At 39.4% G+C, this 13,798-nt stretch overlaps 1 protein-coding gene across 2 annotated transcripts in view; it reads left to right on the top strand.

Moving 5' to 3' along the window:
• Positions 1 to 65: 65 nt before the first annotated feature.
• Positions 66 to 13,798, top strand: part of rtn1a (reticulon 1a) — a 34,897-nt gene continuing 21,164 nt past the window's right edge. The window contains exons 1-2 of one of the 2 annotated variants that reach the window (XM_048205278.1): positions 66 to 540; positions 10,044 to 10,844. In XM_048205278.1, coding sequence (XP_048061235.1) covers positions 354 to 540; positions 10,044 to 10,844 — 988 coding nt within the window. In that variant the 5' untranslated portion in view covers positions 66 to 353. The remainder of the gene's footprint in view (positions 541 to 10,043; positions 10,845 to 13,798) is intronic. The other variant, XM_048205279.1, reaches the window with a different exon arrangement.

Here is a 13,798-nt window from a genome sequence, read left to right as displayed (position 1 = left end):
CCGTTGACGTCCATTTAAAAGGCTTAAATGTTGGGTGAGTATTATGTGTACTGTGATGTATCATGAACCACGCCCTTGGTGTGGAGGCGCGCGCACACGGACTGTCCTCTAACCGGAATGTCGCTCTCGCTCTCCGTCCTAAATCCGTGCCAACCGCGAGCCGCACAGATACAGTGACGTCAGCTCCGAGACACTGAACCAAACACATCAAGCCCACTGGCTCCGCTGCTGCGAGACGGGAAGCATCGGTCAGGATCGGCCATATTAAGCGTCACATCTTTCAGTTCCTTCTGCCATCTCACGGAATCGTTCTCGCTTCGGAACAAACTCTCTGCGCGCGATTACTTGCAAGCATGTCCGCCAATTCGAGCGAGGGGCCGGGTTTGGATGGGAAATGGTTCGAGGAGGATGAGGAGAAGAACGGGATGTTTGGGAGCGCAGGGCCCCGTTTCGACGAGATGCGGGACGATTTGCACGCGCCCAAGCAACAATTCCATCCCTTTGAAGGAAGCGGCGTTGCCATGGAAACTGCATCTACAGGTAAATTTGGGCTTTGTCTAATTTCGCTTTGTGTGTTTTAGCGGCGACAGCCGTATTTTGTAGTGCCGGGGATAAAAGAAAAGAAGCAGAAGAAGCCGACGACGATGATGATGAATTGGAGATGAAGAGAGACAGACCAGGCCATGGGTGTGACAGCGCCTGGATGTCTCTGCATACACAAACGCGCAGTGTGCTCTAGGCAACCGTGCTAGTTCAAACAACACGATCAAACAAACGACACACAATAAAACAAACAAAAACATTCTTATGCTGCTCTCTAATGGTTTTTATAATTACGCAACGATGATGACAGAACTCCTAGAATGATTATGCGTGTTCATAAAGCCACAATAATGTAATCATCATCATTTCTTTGTCTTTGTGTTCATCGTGTCTCACAGCTCTCTTTCTCCTCAGCCTGTCTAAAACACAGGGTATGGCTCAGTGATTGGGCTTTGTCCGCCCCTCTAATAGACCTCTAGCACAGCAGGACTATGAAAACTTTATCTCAATATTGACAACACTGTCTGATCTCATGAGAAAATGTTACTATTTTACAAGCTGGTGGTTTCTAATGAGTTAGTACAATGTAATTTGTACTGAAGCAATTTTTAGGGGAGAAAAAGGTAAGAATGAAGGTCCACCCTTAAATCTAACCTGTTCAGGCATAAGCAGATAATGTACAAATTAAATTGTGAGAATTCAAACTAATTAGCATAAAGATAAAATAGTTAGCTTTGAATTAACATGAGAGTGTGTTGTCATACCTGCTGATGTACATCAAACTTTAAAAACACATTTGCATTCAATTGATTAGTATTTTATTCAGTAGTCTGGTGAGTTATGTCTGGTTGTTGAGTCTGACCTTATAGTGCACTTAGTATTTTTTTCCGTACAGAGGAAGAATTGAGTAGCAGGCTGCTTGAAAATGATATCCAGTCAAATGACGACTCCAGTAACATCAGTAGCCTAATCTATTTTACATGGAACACTACCTCGGGCCTGAGGGGCCACCATGTTGAGATCACATGACCAGCCAAAAATACCTCAAGTTAGCATCAGCTAGCCATTTAGCATCGGCTAACAATATTTTTCAAATAGGCTATTATAATGATTTTCAGCATGTTTCATTAATAATATTCATATTTATCTACTGTTAACTGGCTTGTCTTTTTAGTTTTAAGCAAAACTGCTTGTATTTTAAGCAGTTTTTAAGCTAATTGCTTTGTCATAGTAGGGGCATTTTACCCCACCTGTGGGGGAAAACACCCCCTTGGTACAAATTTAATTTTTGTTAAAAATCTAATAACATGAACACTCTTGACATTTTTCATTCTAGGTATATAATTTATGTCATTGTCACTGAAAACTAGGAAAAAATTACACAGTCCTTAAAGGGGGGCGTTTTCCCTCACTCTACCCTACTCATTTTGTCCCGGTTATTGGACACTTTTGCCTGCTAAATAAATTCATTTGAACTGCACATTTCTTGAAAGACATCGGTAACAAAAGGTTGCATAAAAGTCTAACATGACTATCATACTGGCCAGTGCTAATGCACAACTGCAACTGCAATGCATAAATGCTAATGCAACTGAAGACAGGGCGATATATCAAACATCCCTGCCCATTTTTTAAAATAGCTAAAAGCATTTTGTTAATATCACAACTCGGCCAGAGCTGTTAAACTCAGTAAAACCTCTGTTTCCTTTTAATATCTAACCGTTTATCCTCCTAATCTCCTCTATATGACTTTAAAATATAGCATTCTGTGCAGAATTTAAAGAGTTAGTTCACCCAAAAATGAAAATTCTGTCATTTATTACTCACCCTCATGCCGTTCCACAACCGTAAGACCTTCGTTAATCTTCGGAACACAAATTAAGATATTTTAGTTGAAATCCAATGGCTCCGTGAGGCCTTCATAGGGAGCAATGACATTTCCTCTCTCAAGATCCATAAAGGTACTAAAAACATATTTAAATCAGTTCATGTGAGTACAGTGGTTCAATATTTATATTATAGAGCGACGAGAATATTTTTGGTGCGCCAAATAAAAACAAAATAATGATTTATTTAGTGATGGCCGATTTCAAAACACTGCTTCAGGAAGCATCGGAGCGTTATGAATCAGAGTGTCGAATCACCTGTTCGGAGTGCCAAAGTCACGTGATTTCAGCCGTTTGGCGGTTTGACACACGATCCGAATCATGATTCGATACACTGATTCATAACGCTCTGAAGCTTCCTGAAGCAGTGTTTTGAAATCGGCCATCACTAAATAAGTCGTTATTTTAGTTTTTTTTGGCGCACCAAAAATATTCTAGTCGCTTTATAATATTAATATTGAACCACTGTACTCACATGAACTGATTTAAATATGTTTTTAGTACCTTTATGGATCTTGAGAGAGGAAATGTCATTGCTCCCTATGAAGGCCTCACTGAGCCATCGGATTTCAACTAAAATATCTTAATTTGTGTTCCGAAGATTAATGAAGGTCTTACGGGTGTGGAACGACATGAGGGTGAGTAATAAATGACAGAATTTTCATTTTTGGGTGAACTAACCCTTTAAATGGGTCCGATACCTTTCATGGTCTGAGGCGACTCACTGATATGATCCTCTCTGTGCTCTCGTGTCTCTGGACCAGATCAGACTGTGCTCGCGCTGTGGCGGTTCACGTTATACTAACGCGAAAACGGACTTCATTCGCGTCAAAAGAAAGTATATTTACACTGTCTGAATCGTTCACTATTCTCTATATATTGCACTATTTGCCATTCACTAGTAAATGTGTGAACAAATGACCGATTTCAGCCTCAGTTTAAGTGTCTTTTGATAGTGTAGGAGGGGGCGGGACTTCAGATTCTAGAGAGCACTTGATTGGACAGAAGATTTGATAAGAAGCTGAAGTGCGATGTGATGTCAGGAAAATCCGCGGTCCATTTTAGCGGAAGTGAGAGACTGTAAGTTTTGAATTCTTAAATGCGAATTTTGTCATTGTTTTGGAACACACCAGCTTATTCATAACCTTAAGGCTAATATATTTATACTAAAAGCTAAAAAACTTAAATTTTGATTTCAGGGGGACTTTAAACTAGGGATATGCCCGAAGCCTAAATCCAAATTCGGAAAGGCATGGAAAATGAATCCCGCATTCTACAGAGCCACTAAAGGGACATTACAGTACATCAGATTTCACTTATCATGTGAAGAGAGTAAGTTGAGATGACTGACAGGACGATGGCAGAGGAAGTGGTGCGCAACAGACCCTGAGCGTGATTGATAAATATCTTATCTTGTAAAATGTGTGGTGCCGGTCCCTTCACAGAGTATGCGTTATCACGAATTGGAAAGCGAAATTAAAAAGCAAGCTCGCATTCAAAAGTGATTTCAATAACCCAAAGCGTAACCCATACATTTATTTATTCAAATTTTTACCACACATTTGCTGGTGTTAATACCGTACCTGTTGAGTCCTACCTGTTCCCTACTCTGCCTTCTCTTATAAAAAACATTTTTATCATAGTAAAAACTACATATATTTACCAACAAAAGTATTTAGCGTAAAACATGTTGAAGATTAGGGACAGGCTGTTGATTCATTAAATGGTGAGCTATTTCCTCACAAAAGCAGTTTAATCAGTATAGTGAAGTGTTTTTTAATACGTTCCACAGCGTTAGAAGGCATTACACTTTTTTCTGGCTTGCCTTCACGTGGCTTTGACAGTATTCAGCTTCAGGCACATTCCTACCTTTAACTATTTTAGAGATGAGTATATTAGAGATGTTCGAGAATATATTAGAGTTTTCTTGAGTATGCCATGATTATAACACAGAGGAAAGGCTAGTTCTGGCTACAGTTTTGTTCAGGATGTTGACATTTATGGACACATGTAGGGCAAAGATTGTATTATAGGCTTAAACATGATGTTGCTTCAACCTTTGAAGCAGCTCTGATGTAGCTGTTTGAACAACATTTGATGGAGAAAGTATTATCCTGCATTGAAAAACCAGAGTTTTCTCTCTTTTTTTCTGAGCTGCTAAAACGAAATCCTCACTGACTCTAACAAATAATGACAGTGAGTTCATTAAGAAAAGACGGTCTGCTGTCTTAAAGCCTGATACCTAAACCTCAGGCAATGACGTGGATTTGATACTGGACAACAATAAAACATAAAACCTGATCAAGAAGGAAGTGTACATGATTGCAGGTTCGGAGATAGACATCCAGGCACTCTTAGTGCTACTTTAATTGTACCTCATGCTGCAGCATTTAATGTGCTTTTAGTGTTTCTGTGGATCAATGTGACAGATAAAGTAGCAACGTATCTATAGAAACCTTCTCAGAGCGAAGACATGTGACTACAGCCTATCACGCACATATCATGCAAAATACATAAGGTGAAACACACACTCACACATGCTTTAAACTTTCATAGAAAACCATCAGAGCTTTTCACTGCTTTTTCATTCTTGCTAATTGTCAGTTTCTGCTTCTGCAGGTGCTCCTCGGTCCATTAAGAGTCTGAATGAGCTGCCATTATGGCTCAGAGTGCTATTATTAGCTATAGGGAAACTGGGCATGCACACATACACACACATACGCCCATGCACAGTCTCTCTCACATGCTCAAATATTCATGAGCCGGGGCCTGAAATCCCTCAGCTCCCCCCGTACACTGCATGGTTGGCTTTTATACACACACATACACCCACGCTTACACAAGCCCAGCTAACAAAAATATATTCTAAGAACATTTTGATAACGTTCCCACTAAGTTACATAAGAAACATTATTTCTGAATGGTCTCAGAATGTTTAAAACATCATTTTTTAGGTTAGCAAAAACATTAAAGAAACATTCCATTTTATTATTTTACAAACATTATGTAAACATTACTTTTTGAATGTTGAAAATGAAGTAATATTTACAATAGATGAACGTTCAACTAAAATGTTTCATGAACGATGTACAAATACAAATTCAAGTTTTGAGAACATTATTACGTCTAGATAACTAAATATTTATTAATGTTCCTGGAATAATGTTTGTTCATAACTTTATGAGAACCTTGCCAGAATGTTAGCCAAAGAATGTTGCCTGTTAGCTGGGAAAATGCACACAAGGTCTTTCCTCCTCTCATGGACTCGAGCCCAATTACGCATATTCTCTTAAAGGCATTCAAATGCACTCACACAAAGACTCTTTCTCTCTCTCTATCCCTCTTTCACACTCTGGCTATGGTGAGGTTCTTGTTTCTTCCCTCCTTCCCCCCCCCCCCCCCCCCCCCCCTCTCTCTCTCTCTTCCTGTCTTTCATGTTGGTTTGGGCTGTAGTTGGCTCAGTCTTTAGCATTCTCCCTTTTTAAACAAACAGAGGGAGGTCTATTTATAGGCTGAGTGAGAGCAAGACATAGCTCAGTCTTTTTACAGTAGCCAAGTCAAGGAGCTTACAGCTCTTTAAAAGAGCTGTAAAAAGATCTGTCCACATGGTGAGCAGCTCAACACAACAGAAATCCCATATCTCTGATTGTACCATCAGTAACATCACTCACACGTGTCAATATGTCCACCGTAATCCACTTCTGACTGTCTCTCTCCCCTAGTTGTCTCTCTCTCTGTCTGCCTGTCTAATACACTGAGAGGAAAGGCCTAGACGAGGAGGAATGCTGGAGCGTACTGTCTGTCTGCATTCACAAAGTCACTCGGGCATAAGAGAGAGGCCGAGCGAGATCAACAAACAGTGCAGGGTGAATGTGAAAAGAACATTCCTTATGTCACTTTCAGCCAAAGGCAGTCAGCAGCATACAAAGACCACTCGAAAAGAGCGCAACACTAGGGGTCTTCATCGAGAAATTGATTGTATAAACCGTTCAAGACAGACCTACCTAGAATTTTGAGGTTGTTAAATGGTGGCACAAAAGTCAATGTGATTTCAGATTAATTTAAACAAATTTTTATTAATGTTATAAATTCTGTTATTAACTTGCCTTCATGTCATTCCAAATCCAAGCCTGTATGACTTTATTTATTCTACTGAACACAAAATTAGTCCAAACAACATTGGACCCTGATTATGTTCTTTGTATCGACAACTAGAGACTTGTTTTTGTTTTTTTTTGGTTTTTTTTACAATATCTTCTATTCACAGAAGAAAGAAAGTTGTACAGAGTTGGAGTGACATGAGGTTGAGTAAATGGTTTATGGGTGAAATGTCCCTTTCACTGCCAGTAAAGAACTACACTATCCATGATCCTCCACCAATCAGAGTAGTCACTGTTACCATGGAAATGCAAGTCCTGCCAAAAGAGCTCAGCAGTGGCCTACTCCCAGCAAGCATTGCAAATGACATAATTGACCCTGCTTTCCAATGTGCATACTATCTCTCCTAAACAGTATGTGAGATTACAATAAGTGTGTCCCAAATAGTTGAAAAGAGTATGCCAAAAGTCCCTGGATGGTTTACTATTTCCGGTAGATTTTCGAAGTGTGGATCCGTGCACGCACTTAAAGGTGCTAAAGAGGATCTTTTTGTCGAGTGAGAAACCAAATACTGTTAGTGAGTTTTTGTCAAGTGAACGCCTCCCAAAACTCGTGCACGAGTATTGGAACACGAGTGTTTACCACCGGCATTCGCTGTGTCGTGTTTTTTGGATTCATTATGTCGGACTCACCGCAGGTAACTCATAATCTGCAGTTGTTACTCCTGTCTCCTGACAAAAACATTGTATGAGGCGCCTGTAGAGTGTGGAAAGTTACTGGAGCGCGCAGCCGCGCACGTCTCTCACAAGGAACGTCATGGCAGTGATTGACAAGCCAGAGGGCCAATCGCGTAAACGATTGGCTGATGTTTTTAAGGCCCTACCTCATGCACAGATGATGTATATTAATATTATTCCTTCCAGTGCACCTAATAAATAGTCTTTTATCAGTTAGTAAAGACAGTTTCATGTAATATTGCAAAAATGTACAAAACAAAACATCCTATTTAGCAGTGTTAAGTGTTAAAAACTACAAATATAGCGGATGTACACGACCCACAATTAAGTAGAAATGTCGATAAAGGGATTTGAGTGACTAATAATCAACATTTAACCTAATAACAAAATATTTTTTTGATGTTATCAGTGTTGTATTTTATCTGCAACAGTGTATACTTTTATAAGGATCTGTTTGGCCATTCATTTTTAAATTCATCATTATGCAAAAATATGAGGAGAGCCTCCGCCTGAAAGACCCAAGACTGGCAGATTAACATGCCACGTTTCTCTCCAATATGGTAGGAAATTAAATTAAATGTGGAGGATGTTAACTGTGAGAAGATGCTTGACAGGCCAGTTTACTGTGACATGTAACTATGACAGAGCATCCATTAAAGATGCAATTTTATGGAGTGATAATATATCTCAAAGCTTGTCTACTCTTCTGCTACACACTCAAAAGTATGTACTTTTTATAAAAAAAAAAAAAGGTACATACTTTTAGGGCGTAGTATAAGTAGGCAAATTGGGACACAGCATGAGTCACTGGCTGAATTCTCTACACGTAGAGACATGGCTGAAATAGTAGATTTTGCTATACTGAATTCAGCCACACCCGTAAAAAAAAAAAGTATCTTTGTCAAAGTACTTTTCCACTTTGAAAGATAGGTTGTGGTTGTATTGGTCTGTTGCTTAAAACTCTGTATTGAAGAATTTTGAAACGTCTGTGGCTAAAATGAATTCCAAGATCAAGGCTGCTGAAAAACGGGCGGTCTTGCAATCTGTTAAAAGAGAGAGAGCGTCCTCCATTTATCTCATTCTGTTTATTATGTGTTGGCAAGACACACACATTGTCAATTTGTCTGATATTAAAACATTAAGCACACAAACAAAAATGGAGAAGGCAATTCCATAAAGCACTGTGACAAATTCAGTGTAAAAAAAATCTATCAAAACTGGCAGATGAAGCAAGAGAAATGTTGAAAATAAATGTACTCTTCTATACTGGAAAATTTCTAATAAGCTTTATTTTTTATATATAAATAAATTAGTTTTAGCTTTAATAATTTTAGCACTTCAACTTATTTATTTGGGTTCATTGCCAAGACAGACAACATTTCTCATTTTCATTCAAATCTTTCATGTAATATAGGCTGTAGACAGCAAGCTTGCTAGGTTTTGAAATCCCATCATTTCTTTCTTCAAACTGCAGTCTGCCGTTGGTCCATTATGATCTTATTTCCTACTGTAATTTTAGAGCAGGGTGATGGGCGTGTAATAGAAGTGTGTACTTGTTATTGTAGATGTAACAGTCACAGGGTTCGTTGTCAGCTTTCATTAATCCTCTTAAGACTAGACTGATTTCACAGAGAAAGAGCAGATGTTTCCAGCTGTGTCTCAGAGGGCTCACAGTGCCCAACCAGTCTGAATGTCACTACATGTTCAAACTTCCTATCTGCTCTTTCTCTCAGTCAACTGGGAATCAGATTTACAGCACTTCTGGAAAAAGAATCGACTATCATGTTGACTCTGCGTAGATTCTTTTTCAGATCTCTTTTCTTATTTGTTTCTAATTTTTAGTGCACAAATATACTCTAAAACTTCATGAGTGTCAACATATCTAAATGTAGGAAATCTGACCTCTGACCCCTGCACTTGGTGGCTGTGCAGGGAGTCCACTGCGTGTATAGGCAAAACTATAAGGGGCTTTATGTGTCAATGTCCTTTAAAGGGATAGTTCACCCTTAAAAATAAAATTCTGTCATCATTTACTCACCCTCAATTTGTTCCAAACCTGTATGAATTTGTTCCTTCCACTGAACACAAAAGAAGATATTTTGAAGTGCTTAGCGGAAGGAACAAATTCATACAGGTTTGGAACAACTTGAGGGTGAGTAAATGATGAGAGAATTTTATTTTTGAGGTGAACTATACCTTTAAGTGTTATACGAAGTGCTTTTCTAACATACTTATGTATGAAAGCGTTTAGTGAATTCTACAGAATTAATGCAAATTCTTTTGTCATTTTGTCCCACCCAAATGGCAAAGGATTACTAGATTGAAAATCCCATATATTTTTGCTTTTTGACAAAAAGTATTAATTTAAAACGAAGCATGGTGGCATAATTCTAACTTTTATTTTCAATATTATCTTTAAACCATGTAAATCATAGGATGAATGATTTATGATGGTAATTTTTTTTTTCATTGATTATCATTTATGGCTGCATTTAGAAAGGAACTAAAGCATGGTCATATTATTTTTCCCTGGAAAGTATTTTGGGTCTGAATAGGTGTTTACTACAACAAACTGAATTTCTGAATTTATATCTTTGAATGCACATTATCATATGAACAAACATCCTTTAAGTCTCCAAACACTTAGTATTTTAGTATGGTGTTTTGTGTTTATCAAGCAGAAAAATGCACACAATCTTGGAAACAAACATTCAAAAAACATTTGAGTCCAGTTATCGATTTCCATTTCTAATAACATATGTTGTCTCTCTTTCTCTAGGTGACTCTCTGTCTGACATGTTTATGAAGTCATCGCCAGGGGAGGGTGATCTGTACACCTCTCTTCTGTCCTCAAAATCCTCCTCCAATCCGTTTAATGATGGTGCCTCTCTCTTCTCCTCTGAGGGCAACCGTTCTCCACCTGCTCCCACTGGAACCGACTCTGGAATCGGCATGACCCCAGGTGACCCCTCAGACCATCAGACGACCCTGCAGGGCTCACACAAGACTGACCATTACAGCTACATGGACATGGGGGACGATCTCTGTGATTTTGGTAGTGTGGGCAATGTCAAAAACAAGCAGCAGCCTCCAATGTCTGGCTATGGAGATGACGAAGATGAAGATGATGAAGACGAAGATGACATCCAGGACTTCAAGCCTAAGATTCAAGAAAAAGAAAGTAAGGAATCCAGCCATGACCCCTTCGATCTGGGTCGCTATTTGGAGAAGAGCCCTCTTGGATCTGAAGATACAGAGGTGAAGAACAGTCAGGGATCAGCCGGCGGGCAGCACGCGTTTCCGTACGTGGAGGATCCTTCGGACGAAGAGATGGCAGATTACCGATCGTACCGTAGGATGGAAACGCCACAGAGTGCCAGTCCTGTAAAGATCACCGTGACAACAGAGTCCCACACTGCGACGACCCAGCCAGTGAGAGTGTCTCCACAAGGGGGAATGTCTGAGAGAGAGAGCGTGCTCAGTTTCGGTCAGCAGGGTCTTCCCACTGTAACACTGTCAGAACCAGAGGATGACAGCGCAGCCTCGTCCGCTAACCACTCCCCTAATCATTCCCCTACAGGTAGATCCCTCCTAATTGTGATGCACCTGCTTCATGCACCAGGGTTGTACACCATTCAGAATACTCTTTATATTACAAATCCATTTTGGTATTTAAAGTGAATTTAAATAGGGGTAGCAAACAGGATACAGAATTAACTGAATTCATGTAACTAATTTTTGACTTGAAAAGCAAAGTTAAGTCAAGTCTATTTTTAAGGTAGTTTGGATTGAAAGGTAGTTATGGAAAGTATACAAAAAAAAAGGTCAAATAGAGATCCTCAACCAGCTGAAGAGGTGCAACCAAAAATCAAAAGTTTATCCTAACTAAAGAAAAGGTTTAAAGGTAGGGTAGGCAATTTCGGAGAGGCTAGCAATAGCAAGCTAGCTTTGGAAGCATTAGATCCCACCCTTCCTTCACCTCCTTCAAACACATGAACGCGCAGGTCACGCACAGCCAGAGCAAATTCTGCAAAGCGTCACGAGAGACGGCGTTAAATTACCTCATGTCTCAAAGCACATAACGTTACAATAATAATAAACGTAAACAACTTACAGAGCTCCGACTTGTACCACCTGACTGCTACAGGTTAATTTCGGCGTTGATAGTGTTGCCAGAGAAACGCATAAATCCAAGTCTGAGCACGTGAACAGCTCCGGGTAGAACCTCATGGGTTGCCATCTTGTAATTACGGTTACGACATGGCGTGAACGCAACATAGGTTTGTTGTTTTGGTTCAGAAGGAATTGTAAAGGGCAGCTGCTGTTAGTTTGCGGTGCTCTGTGACTCTCTCCAGAACTCTGCACAGCCTTACGGAACGCGCCGATGACGTGTGATGTCTGCACGAGCAGGGTGCGCTGAGGTATGGAAATATGTCTGCTAAATGCATAAATGTAAATGTAAATACATATGTTGACAGGAAGGTAGGACATTGTATCATTGCATTTGGACCGACTGGACAAACATTTTTTGGTCTTGAGACTTCCACAGAAGATATATGTACATGTTTTAAAGGGTTAGTTCACCCAAAAATGAAAATTCTGTCATTTATTACTTACCCTCATGTCGTTTCACACCCGTAAGACCTTTTTTGATCTTCGGAATACAAATTAAGATATTTTAGTTGAAATCCGATGGCTCCGTGAGGCCTCCATAGGGAGCAATGTCACTTCCTCTGTCAAGATCCATAAAGGTACTAAAAACATATTTAAATCAGTTCATGTGAGTACAGTGGCTCAATGTTAATATTATAAAGCGACGAGAATACTTTTGGTGCGGCAAAAAAACAAAATAACGACTTATTTAGTGATGGCCGATTTTAAAACAATGCTTCAAAAAGCATCGGAGCATTGTGAATCTGTGTGTCGAATCTGCTGTTCGGAGCGCCAAAGTCATGTGATTTCAGCAGTTTGGCGGTTTGACCCGCGATCCGATTCATGATTTGATACACTGATTCATTTATGCTCCGATGCTTTCTGAAGCAGTGTTTTGAAATCGGTCATCACTAAATAAGTCGTTATTTTGTTTTTTTGCCGCACCAAAAATGTTCTCGTCGCTTTATAATATTAATATTGAGCCACTGTACTCACATGAACTGATTTAAATATGTTTTTGGTACCTTTATGGATCTTGACAGAGGAAATGACAATGCTCCCTATGGAGGCCTCACGGAGCCATCGGATTTCAACTAAAATATCTTAATTTGTGTTCCGAAGATTAACGAAGGTCTTACGGGTGTGAAACGACATGAGGGTAAGTAATAAATGACAGAATTTTCATTTTTGGGTGAACTAACTCTTTAATGTTTAGACCACTTCTGTTATTGATTGCTATCAGGATGTGAAGAAAGTTTTAACCAAAATAACAAAACGTGTTTATGAAAAAAATTGCCTACCCTACCTTTAAAACAAATAATGTTTCGACAATTGTCAAGGCCTTCATCAGACATAGTTATGAAGAGTATGATAGATAGATCAGGGCTCTATACAATGCAATCAATTCAGTTGCATTTGCGACTAAAAATAACTGTGAAAAAATATTTAGGCGCACTGGTGTGAGTGATCCGATCGATTCTCATAAACAGATCTATAATACAATCAGAATAAAAAGCACAACTCCCAAAATGCATCTACACTGAACAGCAGTAATGTTTCATACTGCAATCGGCTGCTTTTCATACCTTCATTCAAAGACTTTGCTTCAGTCAGCAGAGCAAGTGCAAAAGACGTACGCAAAGGACTACAATTCAAAGATTGTATGAAATGGGTATGACGCACTTATCAGACCGTCTCATGCTGCAGATGTTTCAGACAAATTAACTGGAAATACTACATTTGGATTATCATAAGCAAGGTCGGAAATTAACGGGGGCTTGGGGCAAAAATGGCTCCAAAAAAAAAAAAAAACACCGTTATGAATGCCCGTGCGCATACTTTTTCACATTTACATTTCGCTTTGCAATCAAATCTTCATCCTTCGTCTTCTTCATTCAGAAAAGTTAGGCGAAATGGGTGAAGTGAGGTGAAATCTGACTCCTGCTGCTGATCTGTGCTGCCACTCTCGTTCGGCTCACTGAATTTAGCAGACGTGTTCCGTTTTAACTGTAGTGTCTAATCTCTAACTGAACTAATTGATTATTATTACTATAAAAAAATCTAAACGACGTTGGGGGCGGTGCCGCGGTCACGGTGGGTAACAAGTGATATAACCGGTGTTGCTGCTGAACACCAGTAACACCATCTATCGCAGCTCTTTCTCCGAGTATTGGCATGATTGCAAATGTGGTACTTACTGATCTTATTGAAGTCCAATAAACAAGTTGATATTAAGTGAACTCTATTTGATGAAAATAGTTTCAAACAAAGCCACACCAGAATTGTTGGGCATCTCCAAGCAACGGTGATTTTAAATGAATGTGCCTTTTGAAGGACTGAATGAATGAAACACTGTTTTTACTTAAATATCCCACTTTTAAA

This window comes from Megalobrama amblycephala, linkage group LG10 (assembly GCF_018812025.1).
Source record: "Megalobrama amblycephala isolate DHTTF-2021 linkage group LG10, ASM1881202v1, whole genome shotgun sequence".
In the NCBI taxonomy this organism is placed as follows: Eukaryota; Metazoa; Chordata; class Actinopteri; order Cypriniformes; family Xenocyprididae; genus Megalobrama; species Megalobrama amblycephala.
The sequence above is the reverse complement of the archived record's forward strand: the minus strand, read 5'-3'. Positions and strand labels throughout refer to the sequence as shown.